Genomic DNA, 11580 nt, shown 5'->3' with positions numbered 1-11580 from the left:
TTTTTGATCTTGTATTTTTATGTTTTTTGTATTTTGGAGAGAAATATAAAAGTGGAGTAAAATTGCATATTTAGCTCTATTTTTAACAAATGTGGGTTATAAAAATCTAATTAAACTAACCTCAGGTGGATAAAGTATTAAATTTCAAATCACAGATAAGCAACTTAAATTTCAGCAAAACTAAATTGAACAAATTGTAATTTACCCATTTTTTCTCTTTTTGAGTTTTTTAAGAGGATAAACAGGAGGTTATTAATTGACAACGATTTTATTAAAAAAGTCATATAATAATTTCTAGTGCTGATAAGATTTACTGTGTACCATCGCCTGTCCTTTTCCTAGCTTCTTTTTTTTCTTTTTTTCCAGTTCCGTAATCAATCCGATAATATATTGCTACTCTATAAAAGGCCATAAGGTGGTATCTAGAATAACCAAGATATCAGTTATGGAGTTTCAAGGCTATAAACTCTTAGGCTTCCTACTTCTGCTTGGCTCTTTGAGTCATAGCATTGCTGTTGCACCAAGAAATGTCACTGCTTCACTCAACCGGAACAGTTTTCCGGCCGGTTTCATTTTTGGGACAGCGTCGGCTTCTTACCAGGTAAGTCCTTGGTTTTGCACATGTTTGTATAATATCTAATGGAGTTTTGCTTCAAGTGTCCTGAGAGTCTGAGATATCATGCATAACGCATGTGTGCCAATGTGTGTTTAAATTTCAGTATGAAGGTGCAGCAAAGGAAGGAGGTAAAGGACCAAGTATATGGGATACTTACACCCATAAATATCCAGGTCTCTCTCTCTCTCTCTCTCTCTCTCTCCACATATGCTTACCCTCTATCTCTAAAAGTTTCGCACAACTCATGACTTAACTTAAAAATCTCGAGTTCAGTGCATTTTGTATGGATTCACACAGTGTGTAATAAATACTACCTATGATAAATAAGTTCATTTCATTTTTTTAGTAAAATACAGAAATTATTATGAGGATTGAGTTAATGCCAAGTATTATTAATTTTTTTTCAAAAATATTGAATTTTCTCCATTACACAAAAGTCACATAACAGTTAACATCACTGAAAAATTATGTTGTTCTTTTAGCTTCCTTCCTCATCTTTAGATACTATTTATTTACCATGACTACCCAAACACTTTTGCGATCATATAATTGCCACAATATAGTCATTTGTAAGAGTAGGATTATGGAAGGAAAGTCTTTATGACCCATCACATTTGGGAGTTTAAAAATTGTTAATTCGAGTAATGACAAGTCTAATTATTGCTCAAACAGTCCTACACTTTCACGTCATACAAGAGTAAAGATTAAGTGGGTGAATACAAAGACTAAATGCACAAGCTTTCTTTAATTTTTGAAAAAGTTTGGTGTCATATGGTGAGTTGTAGTATAAGTTATACAAGAGTAAAGATTAAGTAGGTGAATACAAAGACTAAATGCACAAACTTTCTTTAATTTTTGAAAAAGTTTGGTGTCATATGGCGAGTTGTAGTATAAGTTGTAGTACTAAAATTGCTCTTAATTTTTCATATATATTCTTACCGTGGTGGGGACCACTGTAAGAACTTGTCTTGGAGCCTGGTTTGAAAACCATGCTCTTGCCGTGGTTTATAAAACTAGATAATAATAAGAAGCATGGGGCCAAATTGTTTTTTGTTTTATATGTTTTTGCTAAAACAAAAAAGCTTTGACTTTAAGGAGAAATAGATTTACAGAAATCAAACCATGTGGTTTCAGCAGCTTTAGGGGGAGAAGAGGACATAGATGAAAGCTACGAAATTGCATTTCTGCTAAATTGCTGTAATAAAATTTCGACAAGTACTTCTCCGTTGAACCAAATATTTTTGGACCAGACAAAATTGACACTAACCCGATAAAAAAAGAGTATGGATAAGAATTTTTGGACTCATGAGAAAGTTTGAAACCGACCCATGGATCAAATGAGTTGGCCTACTTTATTTCAAATGGATTTTTTTAAATAATTTAATTTAAATTTTGTTTTTTTTTTTTTTGTTTTTTCTGAGTCTGTGTTAAATGTTAATCCTATCTCACATTTTCACTGTTTGTTGGTTTCTTTATTTCCTATTTTTTGCCTATGTTTTGTTTTCCTCACAAAAACTTATAAATTCTTTTTTTCACACTTTAAAGTTCACCTATAAATGTGTAAATATAAGAATTTATGCATTATTTAACTTTTGTTATGAGTATTTTTGTTTTTATTTTATTTTATGTGTATTTGTTCTCTTGTTAGCATTGCAAGGAAGATAAATACAATAATAAAGTGATTTTTATTTTTTATGTTTTATTAATTTTGGTTTATGAAAAAAAAAAGAGAGAGTATCATATTGAGTTTGACTTGTGGCTCAAAGTAAGGCATAACAAAATTTACATCTTCTAAATATAAGATTTGTGATGAAATTACAGATAAGATAGCAGATGGAAGTAATGGAGATGTAGCTGTGGATCAATATCATCGCTACAAGGTACATGAACGGATGAACAAAACATAAAATGAAATGAAGCCTCACCCATACATGTTTGGAATTTTCTGAAGTTTTAAGGCCCATCCTGCTTACAAAATTTGATTATTCCAAATATTGAGCCAAACTAATAATTAAAAACCGGAAAGGAACTTAAACGATTTTTGGTAAATATTTATTTATTATTATTATTTTTTGTTTTTGTTTTAGGAAGACGTAGGGATTATGAAGGAGATGAATTTAGATGCATACAGGTTCTCAATCTCATGGCCCCGAATTTTACCAAGTAAGATTATTTGCATTAATATTTACTTTGAGATTTATGAGGTATAATTGAGTATACATTTGGGACATGAATCAATATAGTTATGCCCTTCTATGTTTCTAACAATTTTATCATGGGGTCTAATTTCAGAAGGAAAACTTAGTGGCGGTGTAAATAGAGAAGGAATCAAGTACTACAACAACCTCATTAATGAGCTTCTAGGAAAAGGTCAAGATTCAATCTTAAAATTTCATCATATCGTCAACTTATTTTACTTTTATAATTCATGATTTAATTTTTTCTATTAATGAATGTAGGTTTAAAGCCCTTTGTGACAATTTTCCACTGGGATCTTCCCCAAGCCTTAGAAGATGAGTACGGTGGTTTCTTAAGTCCCCACATTGTGTAAGTGACTGAGTCACCAAATAATCTGTACCTCTTCTCCATCCGTTTATAGACTTTTTACATACATTTATCATATCATAATTAATATTTAAATGACTCCCATTATTAGGATAAAAGAAAAAAATATTGAGGACCCATAAGGATACTAAGTGAATTTAATTATTACCCATTATTTTAACACTCTTAGAGTTTAAGTAATAACTAAATGTTAATGACATATTTTATGGTATCTTATGTATATGATTCAGACTCCATCTCCCTTTCCCATGCTATCTATCTATCTCAAAAAAACAAAAAAACAAAAAACAAAAAATTCTGCTCTCGTTTGGTCTTAGACTCACCTTTGTTAGGTGGGGCACAATGTGGGGTGGAGCATAACATAAGAGACTGAAGCAGAGATAGGTTCAATCTCAATGCCATGATAAAATAAATAAATTATAATTTGTCTCAAAAGGCTAAACTACTAAGGAAAAAAAATGAATTTAATTATTTAATGATAATTCTAACATACACGTCTAATATTTAGGGATGATTTTCGGGACTATGCGGAACTTTGCTTCAAGGAATTTGGTGATCGGGTAAAGCACTGGATCACACTAAATGAGCCATATACCTTCAGCGATGGTGGTTATGTAACAGGGCAGTTAGCACCTGGTCGATGTTCTGCTTGGCAAAATCTAAATTGCACTGGGGGGAATTCAGGAATAGAGCCATATTTGGTGACACACCACCAACTGCTTGCTCATGCAGCCGCGGTTAAATTGTACAAGCAAAAATATCAGGTTTGACTTATCAAACTTTAACATAAAGAAACCAAATATTTCCATGTTACTCTAAAAAGATACTCATTGCATATGATATAATGAGTATCTCTTAGACCACATGAATGTCAATTTCTAAATATGATTAAGTGAAGTTTAGTTAAATTAACTAATAAAGTTTCTTACTATCGAATAAGAGATCTAAGATTTGAATCCTGCCTACACTAAAAATCAAATGGTATCTTAGTCGATGATATGAGCAATCATAATGAAATTGATACCATAGGTTAAAATTTTAACGTATCTATCAAAATACTTCGATAAATATAGAAAATCTCAAGCATAAGCTCTGAGTGTCTCAACAAATGTTAACAATTCACATGCAGGCAATACAGAAAGGTGTTATAGGGATAACACTAGTGAGTTCCTGGATGGTGCCATACTCTAATGCGAACGACAACCAGAATGCGGCACAACGTGCCCTTGATTTCATGCTGGGATGGTAAGTTCTGCTTGCTGGTTTTCATTTTACATTTTATATAATTTAATCCTTGCCCTTTGACAAACTTAAATGTTTCTATCCACAAAAAAATCCCAAAAAGAACATAATTTCTTTTTAAATTCTAATAAATATACAAAAGTTATTACATCCACATAGCATGTACAAATTTATTCAAGTTATGTATGTACAAATTTAACAGATTAATAGTTAGCATAAATTTTAAATATTCCATTGTTATTGCAGGTTTTTGGACCCATTGACAAATGGTGACTATCCACATAGCATGCGATCTCTCGTTAAAGACCGATTACCCAAGTTCACCAAAGAGCAGTCCAAGCTAGTAAAAGGATCATTTGATTTTATAGGATTAAACTACTATACTGCTTATTATGCAGCTTATGCACCTCAACCTAATGGTGTAAAAGCAAGTTACGCGACAGATTCTAGTGTTAATCTTACTGGTAAGTACAAATTCAACATTCGAAGCCACGCTTATGAGTTTCTTATGTATCTAATATAAGAATACTAACTAGAACATATTTTTTCTTGTTTTCGCAGCTTCACGCAATGGGATCCTCATTGGTGCTCCGGTATGCACTAGCTAATTAAATACATGTCATCATTTTTGTTTTAGTTTAATGAAGGTCCTCAACTATCAATTTTACCAACTCAATTTATATGACAAATAAAATTTGGCTCTAAACATGTTTGAATCTATCTTTTCCAATTTATTTCATGGAAAATTATAAGATCATCCATGTCTATTATTTAAACAAGTCACATGATTCATTAAAAAATTCATATGACTAAAATTATACATGGATAGTCTCTTCAATTATGACATCATGGGTTGAGCAATATAGCATCAAACATGTATGGAACCAAACTTTTTTCTTTATATTTTCTTTTCTTGTATTTAAAAATAAAGCACATCGTATTGAGGCTTATGTAGTTACGTTAATATTCCTAAATAATTGCAGGCTGCTTCAAGTTGGCTCCATGTGTATCCTAGAGGAATTCGAGATCTTTTGCTCTACACAAAGAGGAAGTACAATAATCCACTAATTTACATCACTGAGAATGGTAATTTCCTCTAACTTCTTTTTTTTTTTTTTTTTTTTTTTTTTATATTTATAATCCCAAATTATTAGGTTTCCATTTGATGCTAAATTCTCCTAACTATATTTATAGGAGTTGATGAGTTCAATAATGCCACTTTGTCGCTTGAGGAAGCCCTTGCTGACAACCAAAGAATTGAGTATTACCATAGCCATCTTTGGTACCTTCTTAGGGCTATCAAGTAAGTGCTTAACATTAACAAATAGAAAGTTTGATTTACCAAGGAAACAGTCTTTAAATAATATAATTCTATAACAATCTAAAATAAAATAGATTTCATATCCATAGATCTCTCTCTCTCTCTCTCCATAGAATCTAACTGGTGTTGATTTCTTTTTTATGGTATAGGGATGGCGTTAATGTAAAGGGATACTTTGCCTGGTCATTGTTGGACAACTTTGAGTGGAGTTCAGGTTACACCGTTCGATTTGGAAACAACTATGTAGACTACAAAAATGGGTTAAAAAGACACCCAAAACATTCAGCCCATTGGTTCAAGAATTTTCTGAAAAAGTAGACACGGACTATGCTTGTATTATGAACTAATAATTTCTTCTCCAAATAATAAACTGAAAATAATTTATTCTCCATTTGTATGGAATTTGATATATGTAATTGGTATCTATGTACGTGTCTCAAATTATTGTTAAATAATGACTTAATAAGAGGGCACTCCAACTTATTTGGATTTTCAATGAATTAATTTTGCCATCTTTTACTTGTTTCAAAAATATTCAAGAGTGTGAATACCTACCTAGATACTTTTGAATTATTTTTACATTGGAATATTTATTGAAAGCTCAATTAGTGTGAAAACACTAATGCTTGTTCAGACCCCAATTTTAAAATTACGGTTAGATTGCTTTTACTCTAACTTATCAAAGTGCGGAATAAGAGTAAATATGCGAAATAAACCGGTAACACTACTCTAAGACATACTCAACCACAATGAATAGTTAAAAAAAAAAAAAAAAAAAAGCTTAAAGAGTGAGAAGAGAGATGCAAACACAAAATAATACCAAGACGTGTTATCGAAGAGGAAATTGAAGAACTCAGCGAAAAACCTCTCCGCGACCCTCCAAGTCGAAATCAATCCACTAGTGAATAAGTTGGAGTACAGGAATAACAAAAGACCTTCCAAGCCTAGTCAACCCCATGTAATTGAGCCCTCTAAGCTCCTGTTACCAACTGGGCTTCTTGGAGTCTTGTCTTCACTAGCTTTCTAGATCTCGCAATTTAGCCCGATTGCACCCACCACTTAATGGCTCCTTCCAATGCTTCCAAAGGCACCAAAATATGACTCAACACTTAGATTGGGTGAGGTAAGTGTTTGGGTTAAGAACCTCTCAAGGATGTAGAGATGGAGAGGTAGGAGTAGAGGAAAATCAAGAGAAAATGTGCAGATGATTGTGGGTATAAAAATCTAAAACTCTCAAGTGTTTTTGCTAGGATTTTCTTTCTGAAAGCACTTCTTACATTTTGTGAGTAATGAGGGTATATATAGTGTAAGTAATGAATTTGGTAAAACACTTTTTTGTTTTACCAAACAGAGAATTTCGCGAGTACCTCGCGAGATGGCCTTTCTCGCTAAGTACTCGCGAATTTGACAACTTGGCATGACTCTTCAGCTTCTATTCATATGCTTCACACGTGGCCTTTCGAGGGTTACTCTTCTCGCGAGCTTCTCTAGAGCTAGTCGCGAATTGCACTGATTCTTTTTTTGACTCTTGATTCTTCACCAATCTCTCACACTCATCCCTTACAAATAAACCCACATAAATACAGGGAAATGATTGAAGAAAATACAATCAAATTTGGCACGAAATTATAGCTAACAAAGACTAGTTGGAAATCATAACTTTACAATGTGTGAGTGCTATGGTTACTTAAGCACCGAAGTCCCACATTTTTAACTTTTTTATTAATAATCTACCTAATGTAGATCCTATAAACAAATCATTTATATTATGAAAATGATAGCTTGTATTGGAACTAGACACCATAAGGAAGGCTGGAGTCTCCACCCTTTCTAAGTGGTAGAATTATGTTTCTTTTTCTCTGTGAATCTCTTGGCCTATCATCTTTGAGAAGGAATTTCTATTATCTCTAGTACGTAATAGGTTTATTAGCTAGTAGGTCTCGTGGGTTTGTCTTTCATGGGACTTGGGAACAGTTTAGCTCTTAGAAGATGGAGGACATCACAAGGAACTTGAGCAAGCTCTCTCTTTCTGAAAGAGAAAACAAGGGATAAGATCACAAATAGGATTCAAAATTAGAGAAGTTGGAGACCATAAGTTACTTTTTGAGTTTTTTTTTTTTTTTTTTTTTTTTTTTTTTAAATTTTAAATAAGAGACTAATAAGAGGGGTCAAGCTTAGGTTTAGTGTCCAATGACATTGGACTTGTTGAAATGGTGACATGTGTCCGCTTTGGGACACATGTCACCATCAGACTGGGTCCAGTGTACTGGACCTAAACCAAGTCCGATGTAGAGAAGGTATTAATATACGAGCTGTGGAAGTTTGACAATCATGATATGCCCATTATTTTTCACTACCATGATTCTTTCTCAAAATAATTATAACTTTATAATAAAAAAAATAATGTAATACAAAAACTTTGGGCAAAGACATCATTTATTTATTGTCTTCTAAAAAAAAAAAGACACAATTTATTTATTTATTTTTGTATATACTTGGTGTGCTGTAGCAGGCAACCAAAAATAAAACCTATACTCCTAAAAATATATGTAGTAGTGCGAGTAAGGATCGTTCTCATGGAGAGTATCTAGCCTAGTTTTATGCTATGTGAACAAGGAGGGGGGGTATAATGAAAAAAATTTTAAGAAAAAAAAAAAAAACTAAGGAACAATTCAAATTAAAGTATCGAAATTAATCAGAAGAACAAACCTTGGTCTAAGTCAACATCCACCATCGAAATTTTACAACTGATCATTGATGCAAGTATATATCAATTCACATTTTGAATATTCACCATCGGAACAATTTTCCTATCTCTCCTTAGTCGTAGTTAATTAGAAAACAAGCGATCTAATAAACCCTAGCTACTAAACAACCCAAGACAAGCGCTAAAGGTTTAATTTAGTAGCAGCCTTAAGAATTAGAGAGATCGATGAAACTAAACAACACAAACACAAACGGTTGCATTTAATTTAGTCGAGCATTCTTCCTAAGATCTAATAATTTCTGACGCTGCAAATCATTAAATCTTGGTTGCTTCACAAGTTAGAGAGATCAAACAATTACAGACTTGACATCTAACCTAGCAATAGATTGCAATGAACAATAAACTAGTAGGCCTCCTAGTAATTAAACGAGACAATCATGAAAATAGGCACAGAAGAACATCCGATATTCAAATCATAAATTGAACAATAAAAACAAATTAGATCTCACAGTTTTATTGATTCCCAAGCTTTAGTTTCCTTCGATCAAGTATAAAAGTTTAGCCAAGTAGGGCCATGATGAAAACTCAAAGGAAAAAAATCAGAGAAGAGGGGAGAGAGAGGCGTGTGTCCAATTCTGATTTCTCCTCTCCCTTTTACACGTTAATTCCCCCTTTCCCAAGCCTACAAAATCTCCTAAAAATATTCTCAATAATAATATCCAAATCTAACTAATTAAGGAAAAATATTAAAAATAAAACAAAGTCCTAATATAAATAGGAAAGTGGTGTTTTTCAATTGGCCAGATCTGGAAGCTTCTGAAAATAAACCCCATCAAATTTGCATATTAGAATTGTAGGCAAAGGAACATTCCAGAATGTCAACAGTGCAGGTGCAGCAACCTTAAGCCCGATTTCGACCTTGATGCAGCCTGTATCTCTCAAAACTCAAAACATGAAAGTTGTAGAGCTTTGTCTTGGTGTTCCATAGCATCTTGAATCATCTCAATTGGAGCTTGAGTTATGCCCAGATTACGAAGTGATGTCAAAGTTGTCCAGAATCGCCCAATTAGCTACGTTTTCCACTTAACGCCTCCAATTGCATCCTAAATCAAAATATAAGAATAATGAGTACATTTAGGTACCAAATAAATATAAAAGACTAAACATTAAGGGAGAAAAAATGACAATTTGCATACTTACCGGGAAAAAAATCTCATTCCATTATTGTATTGATATCCATATGCTAATGTAGTATTTAAGGTAGGGTTCAGTTCCAATCTTACTATAAAAACCATATGCCATTTTTATCAACTTCAAGAGAGAGAGAGAGAGATAATAAAGCTCTTAGTAATTTTTTTTTTTTTCAACATGAACATAGAATCACAGATTATGGTTTTACATCACTTTATTATATAATTATTATTAATTTTTTGAGATATGTTTTCTAATTACCATTCAGCATTTGGCCTAATTCGGTCCATTTCTCCAATTCAGTTCACTTTAGTCCAATTTGTTCCAGTTTGGTCAACTTTGGTCCATTTCATTCCATTCGGGTCCATTCATTCCATTCCAGTCCAATTCAGTTTGTTCGGTACACTTTGGTCATATTCAGTCCAATTCGGTCCACTTTAGTGTACTTACTTAAGAAAGGGAAAATAAAGATTTATGTTGAGATATGGTAAAATTTCTAATGGTTGAATAAGAGATCTAAAATTTAATTCCTACCTACTCCAAAAATTGATTGGTGTCTTGGTCTGGTGATAAATAGTTATTATCAGGAGCGGATACCATAAGTTGAACTCTCTCTAAAAAAAAAATTATTTGAGTAATATCAATGGTAAGTTATAAAAATTAGAAGAATATGGACCACTTCAAAAAAGAATAATATCACACAAAAACACCAAAAATGATAAAATTATATATTTGTAAAAATAGAGAGAGAGAGAGAGAAATCACTTTTCATATCCAAAAATAAATGTTTTCTACCTCTCGTATCCTTTGGGCAGTGAGACTGTTTTGTTGGTTGAACTTCATCGTGTAAAGATTGAACTCAATAGGCCATTATTTTACCATATGTATGATTCTCCAATTTCTGCACTAATAAGGCGTGCATAATGCACATCTTGATTTTTGGAGGGAGTGTAATGTTTAAATATAAAGAAAAAGAAAATGAAAAGTTTCCCTTTAATTTGCTAGCTACCATGGATTATGAGCTTGGTCAGGCCCTATTGTCTATTGATGGTCGATCCAACCTTTGCCAAAATTATAATAATTTCTTATTTAATGCGATGAGATGCTACATAAGTTATAACGACCCATGTGTATGTACATTTTTTTTTTTTTTTTAAAGTTATCGAAATTACTTCTTTTTAAAAATAAATAATAAAAAAAGTTATCAAAATTACTACTTAGCCATGTCCACAGTATCAATGCTTGCCAATTCCAAAACAGGAAATGGGATTTGTTATTTCCTAGAGGCCACCAAGAAAGAACCTTATCCATTCAAGATTTTAAATAAAAAAAAAAAAAAAAAAAAAAAAAAAAAAAAAACACCGACCACTCTCTCTATCTCTCGTCTCTCTCAAACTACTGGTTTACTTCTTCTATGGCTTCCTTAATTCAGTTTCTTCCTCTTTGTTGCTCTTTTATTTATTTATTTTTACGTTACACACATATCTCAAGCTCAGAGATTTCACATACCAAATGCTCTAACTCCACACCCTCACCAAAGATGTTACAAGTTACATCCCTCCAATACGTGTCCAAAATTCATCGTGGCACTTCACTTGTTCTGGTCAATCTTGTAATATCATTGTGTTTTTTAAAACTTTATTTTGAGTTAATACGTTTTAGTGTTGTATTTTTGAGTTACTCATCACAACTTTACAAGTAGTTTATCTTCCTCTTATATCTTTGGTTTGATTTTTTTTTTTTTTTTTTTTGTTGAGTTAATACATATATAGTTATTTTGAATATGAGAATTAAATTTATATTAAAATACAATATTGATTAATTTGATTATGCATTTGGGTGTGCCTATCATTTGTATAATATTAAGACCAATTTTATTATGGTTTTTATTTTATTTTTATTTATTTATTTTATAATCAAGATTATCTCCTTAAAGAG

The 11580-nt window shown here is 32.1% G+C and overlaps 1 protein-coding gene across 1 annotated transcript; it reads left to right on the top strand.

Moving 5' to 3' along the window:
- The first annotated feature begins 410 nt into the window (after positions 1-410).
- LOC126718618 (beta-glucosidase 12-like) lies at positions 411-6244 on the top strand. Its single transcript, XM_050420923.1, has 13 exons — positions 411-601; positions 720-789; positions 2438-2496; positions 2704-2779; positions 2909-2986; positions 3076-3163; positions 3690-3945; positions 4311-4426; positions 4670-4887; positions 4985-5016; positions 5407-5509; positions 5618-5726; positions 5894-6244. The coding sequence occupies exons 1-13, from the start codon at positions 446-448 to the stop codon at positions 6060-6062; spliced, it is 1530 nt and encodes a 509-aa protein (XP_050276880.1). The 5' UTR covers positions 411-445; the 3' UTR covers positions 6063-6244.
- The last annotated feature ends 5336 nt before the right edge of the window (positions 6245-11580 follow it).

Source organism: Quercus robur, chromosome 1 (assembly GCF_932294415.1).
Source record: "Quercus robur chromosome 1, dhQueRobu3.1, whole genome shotgun sequence".
NCBI lineage: Eukaryota > Viridiplantae > Streptophyta > Magnoliopsida > Fagales > Fagaceae > Quercus > Quercus robur.
This window is presented reverse-complemented; position numbering and strand designations above follow the sequence as displayed.